Genomic DNA, 21,056 nt, shown 5'->3' on the forward strand with positions numbered 1-21,056 from the left:
GATGGTTATATGATGAGCAGGTGGCACCTTGTATGGCCATAGTGTATGATGATGTATGTGAATGGTTCCTGTACTATGTTAAAGTGCTTTGAGTAAAAATTAGTTAAAAAAAACTTCGCTACAATGCTGAATTCCCATGTACATGCATATATCTCATGATGATTTTATCTCTCTTTGGAAGATGACAAACTGTTGGAACAAATATGATCAGAAACTTACACACTGTAAAGAAAAACTGCAAAGTAATGCAACATAATTGAGAGTGCATGACTTAACACCCTCTAGTGTAATATTGCAATTATACAATGGTTACCAACAAAATAAGTTATATTCAAACTGTATTCACATGGTGCTATCAAAATAAAAAAGCAACAGAGATGATATCTAGTCCCTCCCTGTTTACTCAGCCAGCCAACTTAAAGGTGCCCTGCCACATGTATTTCATTACTTTGTGGTAATGTCTGAAGTTCTACCATAGACTCGGTAACATTTTTTGTGGAAAAAAATGCCTTGGTTACCTTGTTTCAAGCCATTCTATTGTGGTATAGAAAGCCTGCAGAAAGATTTGTGCCAGTTCTCATTAATATTCAACGAGCTAAGCTGCTTGACTCTGATTGGCTAACAGATGGCCAATGAGAGCCTGGCTATGAGCATCCATTACCCAGCACAACTGGGCAAGCTCATGAATAGTAATGAGCTCAGGCAACACCACGTCAGACTGACTAGCTTTTGTAATTGGCCTGATTTCTCTGCTTATTTCTTTTCAGTGGCTAGAGCTGACAGAGGAGGTAGCAGTTCATTTTCACATTCACCACATAACACAAACACATATGGACCTAATAAATAAAAAAAACTGTTTTGTGTGGCAGGACACCTTTAAGCTAACTTAAGCTTTGTAGAGATCGTGGGATGGTTTGGTAACAGACCTGAACTATAGTAAGAATCATTTAATTTGTATATTTAAAACCCTAAAATAAAATGTCACATTTCACTTTAAAACAACCTTCCTTCCAAAGGTCACTGAATGATCTAATTTAAACACCACTCTTAGCTCTTAGCTTTATAAAGCCACCCCAGTAGAGGCTCATGATGATAGCTAGTTCTGCTAGTCAAAATGTTAAAATTCACACTGACCAATTTCTAGTTTAGCTTTATAATCTACTTTATACTAACACTTGATGCAGCCAATAGACAAGGCCTATCATTTTGGGGTTTTACCAGGTTTCACTAAAATATATGTCACTTTAAAAGAAAATCCATTTTACTGATTTTAACTAGATTTTATGTCCCTCTCCCACAGACACAAGGTGTTGTGTTTCCTGTCCAGAAAACGCTGTTCACAGCAGTTTACAGTAAAAGAGGTCATCTTGTGACGAGGAAACTTGAGAAATACTTAAACCTACAGCCTGTAAAACACAATTAAATATACATGGATTCTAACCACTTTTGTAAAAAAAATATTTTTTTTAATCGCACCATAAAAGATATCAGAACTCCAAACTGTGCATTATTATCAGCTGTTTGTCATTTTGTCTTTTAGTCTTACCAGCATGTCGGGAGCAGAAATGTTGAATCATTTCGATGTCCTTGGTCCAGCGTACCTGGTTGCTATGGTAACAGATGATGGAGCCATTGGACACGTAGACATGGAGATGAGCAGCAGAGGGTGTGACCTGTGGTCTCTCTCCTCCCTCCTGACTCACATCTAAAGGTGCTGTTAATGTGAAATGTTCACAAACTCATCTTGAAATGTGATCTTGTATCCCGTTATTAGTTTAACTTTATCCCCAGACACTACTCTACTGTCTGACCTCTTCTTTCTGCTCTCAACGAAGGCGGTCGCTTTTCTCCCTCTCCCTCCCAGGCCTACCCTGCTTGCTAGCTTGTCTCGTGCTGTCTGCTGTTTCTTGTACTTTTAGAGTCTCTCTCTCTGCACTGCTCCTAAACTACGAATTATGGATTTGATTAACTGGTCTCTCGGCGCAATTGACACCATATTCTCGACGAGAAGCTCGGGTTCGGGGGAACCTGACTGACCTGCCGGGACGTTCGCAGCCGGCTACACGATGGACGCGTGCGTGGGAGAGGTGGCGGGTCGTGTGTCTGGCGGTTCTTTCCGTGGAGGACATTGAAGATATCTACCTATTCGGAACCATGATAACAGGTCTTTTGCTGATTGGCTCAGGCATTGCCCTGGTTTATCGAGAAATTAAAGTGAAGACGGGAACAGAGCAAATTACCAGGCTGCCCGTCATGGTTGAAGCTGTGGGCAGAGCTGTCGGAACTCAAATTGTGACTCTGAACTCCATGAGCCACAAATTGGATACTGTGATTATCATGGGCCCAAAATTGGATACCATCTTGGAGAGACAGTCAGCTCTGGACAAGCTGGACAACATCTTGGGGAAACTCACGGTTTTGGCAAGGAAATTTGATCGTTACGGAGACCAGAGGGGACATTTCAGAGAAGTCGGGAGTGACTAACTGCCGGCTTCCTAGACCCAAGACAAAACAAATTCCAACCTTATCTTTTCGGCTCCTGAACCAGCGCTGGCCTTGGCCAAGGCCGGTGTTGAATTCTCACTCCCCCTGGAGCACTACAGCGAGGCACACTCTTCATTTCCCCACCCGACTCCCACAGACACCTGTTGATTGTTGACTCGTACTGGGTCCTGTTTCAGGGCTGACTCCATGGCAACCGGCTGTGTATCGCAATGACAATCGTGCGGACTGAGTAAACCAGATTATGGGGGCCAGACGTAGCTTGACTTAACAGGCCTACACATACACAAACTTTGACATACATACAGATTTGCAACCACACCCCAGCCCCCTATCCAGCGCCTTCACCGCTTCTTCCCCCAGTCAGGCGGGCAGGTCTGGGGCCAGCGCCTTTGTTTGGCTGCAGGACCAGATGTCTGTTTGCCTGTCCTGGACTACCTCTACTCCATGACCCCCATCCCGATGCACCCATCATCCCACCCCCACTGCGTGTCATGTTATATTGTTATGTTGTGTTATGTGCAGCAGTGCAAATGTACTGTTATGTGGTGTGCAGCAGTGCAAATGTATTGCTTGTGTGCTTATGTGCTGAGGTGTTTTTTTCCTGTTCCCACACTGTACCCCTATTCAGGGGCATAGTCTGGGAGTTGCCTTTTTCTCCTCGTCTCTCCTCATGTCATGCTGTATTTTCTTCCCACTTATATGTGTATGTACCTTGTAAAGCGCTTTGTGATTTATATCTGTGAAATGCGCTCTATAAATAAATTTTACTTACTTACTTACTTCTGTAAATTCTTCAATTTGACAAAGTAATCATCGGAGACATTTGGTCCGAGGTTCGCAGGTAAAAATCATACTAAATTAATTGTTTTATTGAATCTCCAGATAACAGAATCTTTTGTAGAAACATCAGCTATTGTGACATTGAGAAGCACATCCTCTCCCTTCTGCACAAACACAGGAGTCACAGCACTGGGCTCTGTAAAACAGTACCACCATACGATCAAAATCACACACAGTGTATATGTTTTTGGTCATTACTGAATGATAGTGCGTTATTAATATATTTCTAACATCAGTTAAAACTGTAGTACCTTAAGCGTATCATAGTGTATCAAGGGTTTATCAAGTTTATCTTGACTCAGTTTGCCTCAGCATAGAATACTTTAATAGGTGAAACTACAGTGCCTTGCGAAAGTATTCGGCCCCCTTGAACTTTTCGACCTTTTGCCACATTTCAGGCCTCAAACATAAAGATATAAAACTGTAATTTTTTGTGAAGAATCAACAACAAGTGGGACACAATCATGAAGTGGAACGAAATTTATTGGATATTTCAAACCTTTTAAACAAATAAAAAACTGAAATATTGGCGTGCAAAATTATTCAGCCCCCTTAAGTTAATACTTTGTAGTGCCACCTTTGCTGCGATACAGCTGTAAGTCGCTTGGGTATGTCTCTATCAGTTTTGCACATCGAGAGACTGACATTTTTGCCCATTCCTCCTTGCAAAACAGCTCGAGCTCAGTGAGGTTGGATGGAGAGCGTTTGTGAACAGCAGTTTTCAGTTCTTTCCACAGATTCTCGATTGGATTCAGGTCTGGACTTTGACTTGGCCATTCTAACACCTGGATATGTTTATTTGTGAACCATTCCATTGTAGATTTTGCTTTATGTTTTGGATCATTGTCTTGTTGGAAGACAAATCTCCGTCCCAGTCTCAGGTCTTTTGCAGACTCCATCAGGTTTTCTTCCAGAATGGTCCTGTATTTGGCTCCATCCATCTTCCCATCAATTTTAACCATCTTCCCTGTCCCTGCTGAAGAAAAGCAGGCCCAAACCATGATGCTGCCACCACCATGTTTGACAGTGGGGATGGTGTGTTCAGGGTGATGAGCTGTGTTGCTTTTACGCCAAACATAACGTTTTTGCATTGTTGCCAAAAAGTTTGATTTTGGTTTCATCTGACCAGAGCACCTTCTTCCACATGTTTGGTGTGTCTCCCAGGTGGCTTTTTGGCAAACTTTAAACAACACTTTTATGGATATCTTTAAGAAATGGCTTTCTTCTTGCCACTCTTCCATAAAGGCCAGATTTGTGCAGTATACGACTGATTGTTGTCCTATGGACAGAGTCTCCCACCTCAGCTGTAAATCTCTGCAGTTCATCCAGAGTGATCATGGGCCTCTTGGCTGCATCTCTGATCAGTCTTCTCATTGTATGAGCTGAAAGTTTAGAGGGACGGCCGGGTCTTCGTAGATTTGTAGTGGTCTGATACTCCTTCCATTTCAATATTATCGCTTGCACAGTGCTCCTTGGGATGTTTAAAGCTTGGGAAATCTTTTTGTATCCAAATCCGGCATTAAACTTCTCCGCAACAGTATCTCGGACCTGCCTGGTGTGTTCCTTGTTCTTCATGATGCTCTCTGCGCTTTACACGGACCTCTGAGACTATCACAGAGCAGGTGCATTTATACGGAGACTTGATTACACACAGTTGGATTCTATTTATCATCATTAGTCATTTAGGTCAACATTGGATCATTCAGAGATCCTCACTGAACTTCTGGAGAGAGTTTGCTGCACTGAAAGTAAAGGGGGCTGAATAATTTTGCACGCCCACTTTTTCAGTTTTTTATTTGTTAAAAAAGTTTGAAATAGCCAATGAATTTCGTTCCACTTCATAATTGGGACCCACTTGTTGTTGATTCTTCACAAAAAATTACAGTTTTATATCTTTATGTTTGAGGCCTGAAATGTGGCAAAAGGTCGAAAAGTTCAAGGGGGCCGAATACTTTCGCAAGGCACTGTAACTAATCCCACTGAGAGTAAGACTTTACTTACAGTCTTTATTTTTCTATTCAACAAAGTCTTTCCTTTCTGCCTCTTCTGAAACTTTGAAAAAAAAAAAAGAAATCCTCTACCCCCTAATCCATTATTGTTCCCCCAGCTTGTACAAAGGAGGCAGACAGTAAATTAGACAGTGAGTGGCAATTTCCACAGACTTCTTACTGAGGTAGTTATACTATGGGAGGAGTAAAGTTTGTACTTTTTCAACATTAGGCTATAATGCATATCAAACAACCTCTGGAGGTTTTTCAATAGTTCCACTGATGGTATCTACTGTCAAGGCTAAACATTGACATTTAAAGCAGAAAGTAAATGAACATTGGCCTTGTACAAGAATAATCACAATTTAGTTAAATGTAGCACTGTATTGTACTGTCTCTTAAATAAATCAGAGATAAACACACTTCTTTCGTTTTGTGACCTACAGTATGGGTAAGGGATGGGGTAATAACTGACATAACTGTACATCTGAATATATATCAATATCTGTTTTAGTTTAACATTTTATAAGCATCCCTGTTGAAATAATTAACAATGAGCACATCCCTGAGATTTGTATATATTTCTCAGTGAGTTCCAATGAAACACTAAGTTTCTCATTTAACTTCTAAATTGCTGAAATAGTGCTACAGTTCAACAACAGACAGTCAATCAACAACAGGGAATATGAATGAAATAAAGTTGTTACCTTGTGCTTCACATGAATGCAGCAGAGAAACGGCACAGAGAAGTACGACAAGTTCCAAAACGTGCCATATAAGGAATAGGTAAGGCTATTGTGAACTGAGCTCAGCGTGCATCTTCTCAGACATGTCTCTCTGTGAAGAGTTTACTGGAACTGTTTCTACAAAATGTAATTAATTTCTCATTTATTTGAGCAACACAAATGATGACCATAGCATGGTTTATCATGTACTGTATGGTGTGGCCATGGACTTTAAAGATAATGGACAACCCTCCGAGCCTGAGAAGCTGAAGTGCCTTAAACCTACATTCACACCGGGGGTGCCGTGTCTAAACCCGGGTGTAAAAAGAAGCCCATTTCCATAGGAGTCTATGGGGAAATGACCCTACTGCTCAATTGTTTTAAGTCTTCTTCAATACAACATGATGTTAATTTTGTAAATTATAGTCACATTTTATTTTAATACTGAAAATCTAGCAGGAACACACAGCAAAAGCAGAAAACAATGAGCTTAAAGCACAAGATCTGACCATAATTACACTTGTGCTTTCCATAAACTGTCGTTGCTTTAGCCTATTATTTCAGTTGCAACCCTGGCAGTAGAAGCAATCATGAGAGCAAATAAAAAACATAATTCAAACCGCTGTGCACATACACAAGCCGAGAAATAGCCGATATGTAATATAAACATACCCATCAGGGAATGTTAACGGGGTTGTCGGTCTCTAAATGTTTTTTGTATGAGCGCACCCCTCTCTCTCTCTCTCTCTCTCTCTCTCTCTCTCTCTCTCTCTCTCTCTCTCTCTCTCTCTCTCTCTCTCTCTCTCTCTCTCTCTCTCCTCGCACCGAGCTCCGCCTGTATGTAAGTAGGCCAGAAAACCTAAATGTAAGATTTGAAATATTTCTACAAAATCTGTGAAAAAAGTAGATTAAACACATTTGTAAAGCTTTAAAGATACTTAATGCAAATTGACTGCATGTAAATATTTTTTCTTTCCAAGAAAACTCCACAGGGCACCTTTATACAAATGCTGATGATTCTTGATTATCCATTGATTATACCCAATAATCACTGTGCTCACTTTGTAAATAAAATGATTCTACAGAGATGTTATATTATAATACCACAAAAAAGAACTGCTATATTTGTACGATCAAGAATGTGAATGTTGTGAATGTGGTCCTGTTCACAATGTTCTAAAAATGATTGCATATATACAGTATGTACAGTATGTTATTATATTTCTTTATCTTAGGGTGGAATCAGTTTCTGCTACATGCACCATTATTGGAGACGTATTACTGTAAAGTTTTATAATCATCTAATATTTGTTTGTGATTTTGTAAATTAATGAAAAGATCTTTACCCCTCTGGTATATTGTGAGTTCTTCTGCAATGAATCCATCAGTACTACTGTATTGTTATATGAAACACACTTGACACACTGAATATAAAACAAAATATAATTTTTAATGACACATGGCTCAATGAAAAAAAATTACGAAATGCGCAGATATTGACCCCAGATATTTAAATGTCCAGGTGTTTAAAAACACACACACACACACACACACACACACACATACATACATATTAACATAATACTACAAAAATACTAATAACATTACATTATATTACAGCTGTTTCCATTGAAATGTTTCTGTATTGGAGGAGTCTCTCAATACCAGAGCAGGTCACATGAACTTACATTACTGTAAACATAGACAGCTAAACTGTAAATTGTATATGTGTAATACCATGCTGATTACTTGTTTAAGGACCTGGGTTTATCCACCTGAGCATACAGACTCTCTGGCAGAGTCGTACTGGAATCCACAGGTCCAGTGTGAGGCCCTACCGTGCTGTAGGTGGAGGTCGGAGAAAGACCTGTAACTTCAGCTGTTGGACTCTGAGGTAAGGTTGTATGTCCGACCTGGAAGAGAAATCACATACAACATTTAGCTTATTTTTTTGTTTTCCATTTTTACTTTAATTCTACTTCTTCACATCTAAAACATCCAAAGTTGAGTTCATCAAACTCTCTTGGCCGCGAGAGTACAGCACACTGCAGCTTAAACACAAGCACATAAAGAATGCATCTACCTCACTGTGACAGCACATACAGTATGTTGTATTTTGAAAAAATAACTGCAAATTACAGCTTTTCTACTTTACTTGATTTGTTCTAGGACTGAAAATATGGTTTGCAAAAGCGTCAACACTGAGTGCAGATTTCACCTGAGAGTATTTTGCTCACAACATTTATTGTGTAAGAGAATGCAGAAGTTAAAACAGTTTGGTTCAGTAGGAAGTTACATGAAGCTTTGGTTAACTGGTGTGTGCTAAAAAAAACGGAAGAAAAGGGCGAAAATTGTGATCATTTAGTTGATGTGATGTGCATAAAACCCTTTGGCCTAATGTATATTATATTGCTGCAGTATTGTCTTTTCAGGCACCAGTATGAGATATGATATTAGTATGAAGGTTTGAGAACACAACACATTTTGGAACATGCATTCGCTGTTTTGCAAAGTAGAACACAGTTTGGTCTTTTTGTCCCCTTTCCTCAAAAATGTAACTTTTCTTTCTAAAGGATGCAAAAACTATAATAAAACACAAGCAAACAACACGTACGCAGCATAAATAAAGAAACACACTGCAGTTTAAGTAGACTACTTGTCAGATCTTTGCAGCAGCAGGTTTGCACAGATAGATTGTGGTGCACCTGGAAGTTTACCAGGTCCAAAGCATTGGACAGGCACAGGTAGGAGCAAGCAGCAGGAGCTGGAACAGCTGATGATGCAGAAGTTAGTGTAGCAAGGAGTGACAGGTTATATACAGTAAATAGATCACCTGTTCAGGAAAATGTATCGTAATCGGTGTACATAGAGATAATAAATGTAATCATGAGAGGCTCCAGTTTTTGATTTAAAAAAAGGTTTCTTAACTTTGCCATTATCCTCAAACTGGTCGCAATTATGGAAATTGTGTTCCTCAGTGTTTTGTGTGTTTTTGTGATTTGCATTTTTCTGTCTTGTTAATATTAAAACTGTTTGCATGGAATGCCATATTATACTGATGGCACTCTAACAAGATACCATGGAGCCATTGACTATCTTTGTCTGGAGCCTGAGGCCAGAACATGCACTCCCGGACCAGATAGAGGAGACGACATTGACTCTGACCAGATAAAGAAGACTACATCGACTATTATTACTAGTATTACATAGTATTATGACTGAATTTCACTCATAAATAAGCTGATGTAGAGGGCTTCTCGTTAGTCATATCTTTCAGTGCTTTGCTGTAAGCGCTGCAAATTGACTCTGTTTACTTGCAAGTAAACTAACTATGACATTTTTAGTGTTTCTATCCATCTCTTGATAAAAAATTCTTTTAACACTCAGTGTGTCAGGCAAATTGAAAAAAAAAGTGATTTTTCAATGATTTTTTTACGCTTACCCGAGGAACTTCATATACTGTATTCTCCATGCTCTCTCTTTTATCTGCAGGCAGTCATAAAAAAAACATGTTGATTTGCTATAATTTTCCTTTTTTTCAGTTTTACCTGACTACTTTACATTTACATGACTTGAGCTGCAGCAACATTGAGTCCAGATTTCATGTCTAAAGTTCTCCATCTTCACACAGCAGCACACTTTAAAGCCTCTGTGTGTAGGATTTGGTATGTTGTGATGTTGATGAACTCCTAGAGGTTGTGTTATAAAGTAAAATGTGCTTTGGCAAACACCATGCTTGCTGTGATCTAACCAGGGGATGCTAAGAATGACTGGACTAAAGCTTGAAGAATTCAAAATGATGAGATCTTCTCTTTTGTCTACAGTAGACACTGCTAATAGAATGATCTGAAAGATGCAATAATCACATATAAATCTACATATAGGGACTTGATGTTACACAGAGCTTTGGCACAACATTGACTATGATAAACATTTGTGGATTCCCATCCACACTGTATACTGTATGAAAGGTTACCTAATAACAAAGGTGGGTTTACAGGTATGGGTGATGATGAACTTTTCTATAACACTGAAATCCCATGTACAGGTAACATATATATATATATCTTTGTTAATTAATATGCACACTTGGACTTACATTGTCCTCTCTTTTGATGATAACGAAATGCTGCTGCTGCTGCTGCTGCTACAATACATAGGAGGAAGAGAGAGATACCTATGCCAATACCAGCACCCACAGAGATGGCATTTGAAGGTTCACGACCTGTAAAAAAGAAAAAAGAAGCCAGGTATGAGGCCTGGTTTAAGCCATGCAGCGTAATTGAGTGTGTCAGTGTTGCTTTTGACGGACTGCAGTTTGAGTTACACAAATTCATTGGTAATAGATCTCAACTGTAAGACATCATTTAGTTTGTTTCATTAAACCCTAATGGGTGGAACTAAACTGTCACAATTTCACTTTAAAACTACCAACCTTCCAAAGGTCACTGAATGATCTAATTTAAACACCACCTGCCTCTTAGTTTTATAACACCAACCTGGTAGAGGTTCATACTGATAGCTAGTTCTGGAGTCAAAATGTTTAAATTCCACTGACCTATTTCTTTATGACCTACTTTATACTAACACTTGATGCTAGCTGATAGATAAGGCTTATATTTTTTTTGTTTTTTTGCTAGGTTTCACCGAAATATGTGTTAATTTAAAAGAAATATGTAAAAACTACATTTTATATCCCTTTTCCCCACGGACACAAGTTTATGTGTTCCATGTCCAAGAAAACACTGTTCACAGCAGCTTACAGTAAAAGAGATGAGGACAAAATATCGTTAATAGGTTTTGCATTGCAAATGGTGCTTTTAAAATACCAAACCCAATATGGTTTAACTCAATAATGATTAATTTCTGCCACCAGAACAACTCTTCCTTGAGAAATGCTAAAATCCTACAGCCTACACACCGCTTGAAAAATTCATGGGTTAAACCTAACAAACCTAATTTATGTATCGTACCATGGTAGAAATCAAAATGTACTTGGACATATAAAATTATACTTATACAAAAGGTTAAATAAGTCTAAACCAACTGTGCATTATTATCAGCTGTTTATAGTTTTGTCTTTCAGACTTACCAGCATGTCGGGGGCAGAATTTTTCAATTACTTCGATGTCCTTGGTGCAGCTGACCTGGTTGCTATGGTTACAGATGATGGAGCCTTTGGACAGGTAGACATTGAGATCAGCAGCAGAGGGTGGGACCTGTGATCTCTCTCCTTCCTCCTGACTGCAGGTGTTGGTGTGGGTGTCACATCTAAAGGTGGAGTTAATGTGAGAGTCCTGTGCTCTGCAGCTCACTGTCAGGTTACACCAGTCTGAGCTGTTAGACACAGAGTCCACTGACAGTTTAACTGGAGACACTGGATCTGGGGGGGGGGGAGACAGGTGGAGAGGTTTTAGAAACATGGCAGCAGAAACTCTCCATCAGTGTCTGATTGTTAATAAACTCACCTTGGACTGTAATCTTGTATCCAGTTATTTGTTTTTCTTTATCCCCAGACACTACTGCAATATAAACTCCACTGTCTGTCTCTGTTAGATTCTTCAATTTCACAGAGTAGTTCTCAAGCAACTCAATTCTTCCAGAGTAATCATCAGAGACTTTTGGTCCTCTACCAGGTAAAAATCGTACTAAATTAACTGTTTTATTGAATCTCCAGATAACAGTATCGTCTTTAGGATCATCAGCTATTGTGACATTCAGAAGCACATCCTCTCTCTTCTTCACAAACACAGGAGTCACAGCACTGGACTCTGTAAAACAGTAGACACACAATCAAAATCACACACAGTATATTGTTCTTTGGTCAATACTAAATATTACTGGGTTACTACTATATTTCTTACATATTGGACCATTAGTTCAAAATTATGAATTAACTTCAGTGTTAGCAAATGTCTCTAAAAATGCCTTGTATCAGATATATCTCTTGACTCCGCTTGCCTCAGCATAGAAGATTTGGCTAAACTAAGCCCACTGAGAGTAAGATGTTACTCAAAGTCTTGATTTTTATTTTTAACATGAAAAAGTCTTTCCCTTCTGCCTCTTCTGAAAATTAGAGAACTTTTTTTCACCTTGCCCTCTTTTTCTCTCCCCTCTTACCCACATTATTGTTCCCCAGCTTGTACAGAGGAGACAGACAGACTATTAGACCGTCAGTGGCTATAACCACAGAGTGAGGTTGTTACACTATGAGAGGAGTAAAGTTTAAACATGCATCTTGAAAAGACGAACATGTTTTCACCATTTGGTAATGCATCTCAAACCACCTCCAGAGGTTTGTTTTTGAAAGTTCCACTGATGTTATCCACTGTAAAGTTGAATATGTATTAAAATGTAAAGCAGAAATAAAAAAAAAGAACTAGAACAGACTTAAAGAGCGGGTACCTCCACCAAACACACACAATCCTATGTGTTACTTAAATAACACAAAGTGTTTACAATACATCTAAATCTGGATCCATATCTACATCAGAATGCAGATACAATTTAAATACAGTAATAAAATTGTTGACTGGCTGATAACTGTTTGAGAGAATGATCATTCTGTCTCAGCATAGAGATTAGGGCCTTGTACAAGAATTAACACATTTTAGTTAAATGTATCACTGTATTAGCCTAGAAATAGACGCACCCTAGTGGCAGCAAATTTATTTTGCAGCCAGGGTCAGTCTAGGCATCTCCGTTGGCTTGCGAGCTGGAAAAACCAAACCCTGGTCAGGCCAATCACATCGTGTATAGAGTCGGTGGGCGGGGCTTATGGCTGCTGCTGCTGCTGCTGCTGCTGGGAACAGCGGTCTTCTGGAAGACTTGGAGTTAAGCTTTTCTTTGAGAAAAGAATAAAGAACGGTACTGAAGTCATTCTTTAAAAAGGAAGATGTGTTCGGAGTTTTGCCAACCGGATACGGCAAAAGTTTAATCTATCAACTAGCTTCGCTACCTTCTTCGTTGCTCTTTTTTTTTTTTATTGACAAAATGTAGATTACAAAAATCAGGTAAGCAATGATAGCAAGTGAACAACAAGTGCACAAACTTATAATAAAAATAATAATAAAAATTAAAAAAATACAAAGGAGAGATTAAAAAAAGAGAAAATATATATGTATACAATATAAAAAAAATGTACAAGAAGACATCAATTTAGTCAGGAGGTTTGAGGGAAAAAAAGCTCTACAGTATCTACAATTTTAATACTTTTTTTGTTATCCAACGTTCTAAGTGACTTCAGTATAGATTTAAATTCTATGAGAGAAGGTACAAAATTAGGAGAAGAGTTAGAAAATTTCTGCTTGTGAATATAGAATTTTGCATACAGAATAACAAAATTTATAAGATACTCAAGAGCACCATTATCTGAATTATTGTAGAAACAGATCATATCTTTAAGATTAAAGGAGTAGATAGAGTTGGTGGGTTCAAAAAAGTAAGACTCCAAATCTGTCCAAAATCTTTTGGAGATTTCACAATCAAAAAAAAGGTGAGATATTGTTTCAATATTCTGTTTACAAAATGTACAGGAAGAGTCAATGTCAGTAAATCTAGCAACAAGGTGAATAGTAGGGTATATGTTATGTAAAATTTATGTAAAACTTAGCTTTGTTAGAAACACAATATTTATACGGTAGAAGCCAAGCCTTTCTCCAATTTATGTTTACAATTTCGGATCTCCACACAAACTTGCCCCTTGGCACAACTGCATTCTTTCTCTGGAAAATTTGGCAAATATGCTTATTGTTACACTTTATGTGTGTTACTTCAATTCCATCCAACAGGCTGTGATATAACATGTGCATCATAGGTTAAATAATTTTTTATAAGTAGAATTAAACCATTTGGGATTGCACGAGTTAAGGAATTAAATTCTCTGAAAGGAATTGGAAAATTGTGTACATTCATAAATTGTTCATAGGACAGCATATCACCAGATTCATCGAAAAGATTAAGAATGTGATTTAAATCTCTATGGAAACAATTAGGAAAAAATAAGGATTTGATCCTAATGACTATGTTACAATTTTTTCCAGAGGAAGGTCTTGTGCGGTGAAAAATTGCGGACAAAGGCTAGCTTCCAAGCTAAAAGGGCTTGCTGATGGAATTTTGATAATTTAATTGGCAATTTGTTTCCCTTCTTCGTTGCTCTGCCTGGTTGTAGCACTATCCTATTATGTGCAGAGGGAATTTGAAAGACGACCGCTTATCCCGCCCCTCGGATTGAGCCCTCTCAATGGTGAGATCCCAGACCCAACATCTTGATGTGGGTCTGGCTTGTCAGGCAATGACTGTATTGTACTTTCTCTTAAATAAATCAGAGAGAAACACAATCATTTTGGGACCCATGGGTAAAGAATGGGGTAATAACTGACATAATTGTATATCTGACAGAGGTAGAAAGTATACATTTACTCATGTTACTGTATTGAGTAGTTTTGTTGTGTATTTTGTATTTTTCAAGTAGTTTTTAAAATTGGTAATTTAAAATTTACTTGATTACGTTTTGAGTGAAGTATTGTATTTCGCTACATTACACATTCCATCCGTTACTGAATAAAATAAAAAAAACTTCGACTAACCAAAACCAAAAGGAAGAAAAAAGAATTTGCGCCCGGAACCACTTGAGCGTCAGCGTCAGTTCTGGCAGGCCAAGTAGTCAAGACACTGCTAACCGCTATTGGACAACAACACGGTCGCATCAGCTGAGCTGCAACAGCGCATCAGTTGGTCAACTTCACTCGCTAGTAAATGGCTATACACCCAAACAGGGCGTCCTACTTAAAGCTGCTTTAGTTTGCTCCTAACTGCTTGCTGTTCACATGTATGCAACCCACCTCCTCCCCTGCTCCACCTTGTCGTGTATAACGTGGCATTTGCTTCTATGTCATCGTTGTTGTTCTGTTCATATGGGGTATAATAGTTTAGCTCTCTTAAACTGTGTGAGCGTCCTCTAATGCTGTCCCCTGACTCTTTGCTGGTGAAAGGTGAAAGGTCAGGGGACTCTTCTGACCGCCAAATTTAATTCTTAATGTATTCAATAAAATGTCCTAATGCATTTTTATTGTCTGTGCTGTTCTTGACTTTAATGGACCTGGCAGAACAGTGACGAATGATCAGCATTTAGGCCAAACCAGGATTGGCTAATCGGGAGCACCGGGAGAATTCCAGGTGGGCCGTTCTGGTTTTTTGTTTGTGAGGGCCAGGTTGAAATCATAGTTCAATATCATAGATGCTGTCCCTAGGCTGCCTGCACTCACAGCCCACTCTTTGTATTTACAGTATTTATTTTTTCTTGCAGCCCAACGTTATTTATCTACATTCATGCAGCCCACTCACAGAGTGCAGCCTGGTTAATGATGACGTATTTATGTTTTGAGTCCTCCGATGGCGGAAACTTGCTAAAAAAAACAAATAAACCATCCGTGTACACTTCAGTCACTGGGGCTTGTTGGAGGATGCCACCGCGAGCAAAAAAAAGCTGTTTTAAATGGATAATAGAAAGCGTAAAATGGCACTGAAAAGGCGACAATTTAAAAAAGAGAGCTCTAGAAAGTGATGCGGCCAGATTAGCTTTTTCTTTTTTTAGCAAAACACCAAATGAGGACGATGAGACTAAGTTAGTTAGGAGAAGTGCAGGATGCTAGTGGTCTTGCAAAACAATACAACGTTGCCTGCAAACCAGCGTTTATGTTTATGAATCAAACTTTTTCTTGTAGCTCTGTTGCAGCTACTAGTCCAGTTTGCTGCTAACAATGACAATGAAGAGCCAGTAACGTTACCAAGCACCAGCTATATGAGCCCAGAACTCCAGTTTGGGCAGGTAGGGTTGCTCATTGACTGAATAGTATAAGAATTAATAAGAGTGTGGTGTAGACCTGCTCTATATGAAAAATGCCCTGGGATAATTAATGATGCCAGATGATATGGCACTACCATTATGAAACTGACTTGACTTGATCAGAAAGCTTTATAAAAAGGAGAGATTTGTGCTGAGAACAGGGACGGACTGACAATCTGTGCGTTCTGGAAAAGTCCAGAACGGCCGTCCAACCGACGGCCATCGGCACAAAAAAGTCTATTAAAGTGATATTAACAGCCAACAGCATATATATAGCCTACTTATATGCTACGTGTAAAAATAAAACTGAAGAAGAAGAGTCGGCCTACATCATTAGACGTGAGTTAATTTCACATCAGCATTACTGGTAAGTGCGAGGAGCAGGAAACTTATAGGCTGCCTTTATCCCTATCTTAGCGAATTGCATGTTGTCAGCTCAACACGAGTGTGCATCATGATTATGAAAATGATCGTGCCATTTAGTGCTGTCAAACTTAACGTATTTAATAATTTCTGTTAATTTGAAACATTAAACGCGTTAGAAATGAATCGCGGGTTGACCACGATTTCACTTGGTTGTATATGAGAGGTTGTAGTGAACTCAGTTTTGCTGCTAGGATGAAGACTATGGTATTAAATTAAACGGGAAAACATCAGGCATACATTGGTACCACTCTAAACGTGCTAACAAACAGGGAAGAGGGCTAAATAATTCACCAAAACCACCAAAAACCACAAGTTTAACCAAAAACTCCTAGCTTGCACTTTCTGTCTGTCTTCCATCAGAGTGCAGTTTTTCCTTGTCTTTCATATTTGCGTTTACTATTGTGGAACTGGCAAAGACCTGGTGGTTGGTTGTGAAAGCTTCACAGACAACATTGATAGGGCCTCGTCATTTTCATCATTTCACAGCCTTAATATGAATCAAAAGTGTAATATGACATTGAGAAAATATTAAATAGGTTATTCAATGCTAATTCTTTAACACAAAGTAACACATGTTATATACATTTATATTTGAATAGTTATAGTATATAATAACTAACACTCTCAGTGTAGTTTTGGTATAGGCCTACAATATATCTAATCCCCATGTTCAGGTACAGCAAGTAGCCTACTTTATCTCTGAAAGTGTTGTCAGTAATACTCTGTACTGTTTACAAGTTTGTGTAATTTGGGGTTTCTGCAGCCAGTGACATTTCATTATTTGTATTTTATTTTCAATGCAGATGTAATGGCATTGTACATTTTTTGTTTTTATTTGAAGGCTGAGGCTAATAAACATAACCCCATCATCATTTGAGATGTTACTTGCTGTGAATACCTTGTTCGATAGGCTACAGTATTGTGGCATAGTATCAGGACATCCTGGCTAGTGTCTGTCGCGCACGGCTACGGGCAAATGGCCGGATGATGGGCCTATTTGGGAGAAAGTCCAGGGCTGTTTTTTAGCCCCGGTCCGTCCCTGGCTGAGAATGATGACAATTTATAAAATGTGATTTAGTGTCAGAAGCAGAGCCAGTAGTGTGCATCAGGGATAGCTGCTGTCAGTGTGGAAGGCACATCTACTGTAAGCTGTTGTACCACAGTGTGTGAACAAGCAAACATGATCAGATTAGTCACAATATAATCACTTTTTATGCCCAAATATTACTTGTGACATTATGCCTTTATCTTCAAAATTATGATAGTAAATATACAAAGCCCACAACTGAAAGGGAAGAGAAAGTTATATGAAATATTTTTCAAAAGAAAAAATAGAGTATGGTCATTAGAAAGTGCATACAATGTATCTTGTTCTTTATTTAATTTCAAATGTTGGATATCTGTGATTACTTATTTGCACAGAAAATAGATTCTGATATTGTTGAACGTCATTGGGTTGTTAATTCAATTCAATTTTTTCAAGTTTTATTTATAGTATCAAATCATTATTATTATTATTATTATTATTATTATTATTATTATTATTATTATCTCAAGACACTTTACAAATAGAGTAGGTCTAGACCACACTTTATAATTTACAAAGACCTAACAATTCCAGTAATTCCCCCAAGAGCAAGCATTTAGTGTGACAGTGGCGAGGAAAAACTCCCTTTTAGGGAGAAACCTGGGACAGACCCAGGCTCTTAGTAGGCGGTGTCTGACGGTGCTGGTTGGGGGTGTGGTGAACAGTGGCAATAACAGTCACAATAAAGATACTGGAACTATGACTAGAAATAGTAGTCGTAGTAGTTCATGGCATAGCAGGGCACTGAAGGGCGTTACAGGGTATAGCAGGATGTGGCAGGGCACTGCAGAGCATAGCAGGGTGTAACAGGGTGCAACAGGGCATAGCAGGACCACGGCGACAGCTGCAACTATGATTTAGGTGCCACCCTAATCCAAGGAAAACAGCTGGGTGAAAAAAAACATAAGGACTCCGGGGAATAAGCTCCCCAGAGCTAGGTTAGTAACAAGCATTTCTGGGACATGGATGCATGGAAGGGAGAGGAGAGAGAAGCTCAGTGTATCAAAGTAGAGGAGCCTGGTCGGGCTAGAACTCTCCCCTGCTCGGGCTGTAGCCTACTGGCCTGCCTCCTTCTCCTTTGATTATATCATTGATTATACAGTCTTCTCTTCATACAGACTATGAAGAGAAGCAGAGAAGAGAAGGGGTGCCGCGTCTGCAGACACACACCCCCTGGCTGAACGCTGCAATTCCTCACTCCCTAACTATATGCTTTATCAAAGAGGAGAGTTTTAAGTTTACTCTTAAATGTGGTGACGGTGTCTGCCCCCCGAACCCAGACTGGGAGCTGGTTCCACAGGAGAGGAGCCTGGTAGCTGAAGGCTCTGGCTCCCATTCTACTTTTAGAAACTCTAGGTACCACAAGTAGCTCTGCATTCGGGGAGCGCAGTGCTCTAGAGGGGCAATAAGGTACTATGAGCTCTTGTAGATATGATGGTGCTTGACCATTTAGAGCCTTGTAGGTCAGAAGAAGTATTTTAACCCTTGTGTTGTCTTCCCGTCCACCATGCAACTTGTTGTCCTCCTGGGTTAACCCTTTTTCAGAGGTGTTTGAAGCTTTTTTGAGGTTTCTGTGGCTTTTTTTCACTATCTCCGGAAAAGTTGATGTTAGTGGTAACATCAACTTATTCCCATTAGTTGTACACTTTTTTTTAAATTCAAGGTCAATAAACCTCATTTATATGAAATTATACCTAATTTTTGAGTTAAAAAAAAAAAAAGTTTAGTCAGGATACTGTTTAGAAACCATTCCATAGTTTTTTCAAATGCTGTAATAAAACACCCCAAATTCTATGAAAGTAGAGATCTGATCCTTATTTTTCCTTGAGAAGAGCATCGTATGGAACAACCCATGTTATTTTTAGGCAATTTGCTAGGACGAAACCCACATTTTCTGATGAAGAAACTTTGAAAACGGGTCAAATTTGACCTGAGGACACCAGGAGGGTTAAATTTAATCCTGGATTTTACAGGAAGCCAATGCAGTGAAGCTAACAGGAGAAATATGATCTCTTTTCTTAGTTCTTGTCAGAACACACGCTGCAGCATTCTGGATCAGCAAGAAAGTCCTAACGGTTTTATTTGAGCATCCTGATAGTAAGGAATTACAATAGTCCAGCCTGGAAGTAAGAAATGCATGGACTAGTTTTTCAGCATTATGTTTTCCTAATGTTACGAAGGTGAAAAAGCTGTTTTTGAAGTTTGTTTTAAGTGGGCGTTAAAGGATATATCCTGCTCAAAAATAGGGCCAGGGCAATACCATCTAGAGTAGCTACATCTTTAGATAATGAGGTTCGGTGGTGTTTAGGGCCCAGCACAATCACTTCAGTTTTGTCTGAGTTTAACAAAATTGTAGGTCATCCCTGATTTTATATCTTTGATGCATGCTTGGAGTTTAGTCAACTGACTGGTTTTGTCTGGCTTAATTTATAGGTATAATGGGTGTCATCATCATAACAATGAAAGTTAATTGAGTGTTTCCTAATAATATTGCCTAGAGGAAGCATATACAAGGTGAATAGAATTAGTCCAAGCAGTGAGCCTTGTGGAACATAGGTAAACTTTTCTATTGAATCTATCTTATGAAGCAACACTTGGAAATAGTGATATTTTACAAAAATACACTGAATTACAAGGCTGTAGAGAACAGGGCGCTATTACAGACTTATTTACTAAGGTTTTGATTACATTTTTCGTGAAGTAAAGTGGGCCGGTCTAAGGTATGAAACTGCAGAGCTGAAAATGAGTCCCACTCCGGCCCTGATCTAGGCTGCCTACCAGGCACCAAGTCTTTCTGTAAGAGATTGAGAACGAGATGGAGGTGGATCAGGTGAGAGACGACGGTTCAGAGACTGTTTCAGTCCTATTTTCGCTGCATGGGAGAGATCCCCCCACCCCGTTTTACAGTTTTTTTTATGTAACTAAGTAACTTTTACTTAAAGTACATTTTAAATGAACTACTTATTACTTTTACTTGAGTAATTTTTCAGATAGGTAATTTCACTTGTACTTGAGTAATATTTCATCAAAGTATTGGTACTTTTACATTTTACATATTTAGTACAATATATTAGTACTTTTTTCACCTCTGATATCTGAATATATATCAATTCAAGTTTTAGTTTTACATGTTATTAGGATTACTTCTGAAATAATTGACAATGAGCATATTACAGAGAATTGTACCGAGATTTGTATACATTTCTCAATACTAAATAATTCAAAAATGAGTTCCAATAAAACATTACATTTCTTACCTAACTTCTATACTGCTGAAATAGTGCTACAGCAACTTTGACAACTTTGAAAACCGACTCAGTCGATCAACCACAGGGAATATAAATAAAATACATTTCTTACCTTGTGCTTCACATGAATGCAGCAGAGAAACGGCACAGAGAAGTACAACAAGCTCCATTTTGCTAAATGTACCATATGAGGAAGTGGTAAGGCTATTTATGAACTGAGCTCAGCTTGCACCTTCTCAGACATTTTTCTGGGCAATCCACTGAGAAGAGTTTCAACTGGAACTGTTTCTACAAAAGAAATGTCTCTAAACTTATTACTTTATTATTTGAGCAACTCAAATGAAACCAGTATATATAGAGCATGGTGAGTACTGTACTGCAGGGTGTGGC

At 38.7% G+C, this 21,056-nt stretch overlaps 1 protein-coding gene across 2 annotated transcripts; it reads right to left on the minus strand.

Moving 5' to 3' along the window:
• Positions 1 to 7,487: 7,487 nt before the first annotated feature.
• LOC120568566 lies at positions 7,488 to 21,037 on the minus strand. 2 transcript variants are annotated; one of them, XM_039816158.1, is made up of 6 exons: positions 20,779 to 21,037; positions 11,527 to 11,829; positions 11,151 to 11,441; positions 10,158 to 10,283; positions 9,501 to 9,544; positions 7,488 to 7,971 (listed from the first exon to the last, which is right to left on the minus strand). In XM_039816158.1, the coding sequence occupies exons 1-6, from the start codon at positions 20,834 to 20,836 to the stop codon at positions 7,804 to 7,806; spliced, it is 990 nt and encodes a 329-aa protein (XP_039672092.1). In that variant the 5' UTR covers positions 20,837 to 21,037; the 3' UTR covers positions 7,488 to 7,803. The 2 variants fall into 2 exon arrangements, with proteins under 2 accessions (XP_039672092.1, XP_039672093.1); XM_039816159.1 differs by lacking the exon at positions 9,501 to 9,544 and having other exon boundaries at positions 7,801 to 7,971.
• Positions 21,038 to 21,056: the final 19 nt, after the last annotated feature.

The sequence above is a fragment of the Perca fluviatilis genome, chromosome 11 (assembly GCF_010015445.1).
Source record: "Perca fluviatilis chromosome 11, GENO_Pfluv_1.0, whole genome shotgun sequence".
NCBI lineage: Eukaryota > Metazoa > Chordata > Actinopteri > Perciformes > Percidae > Perca > Perca fluviatilis.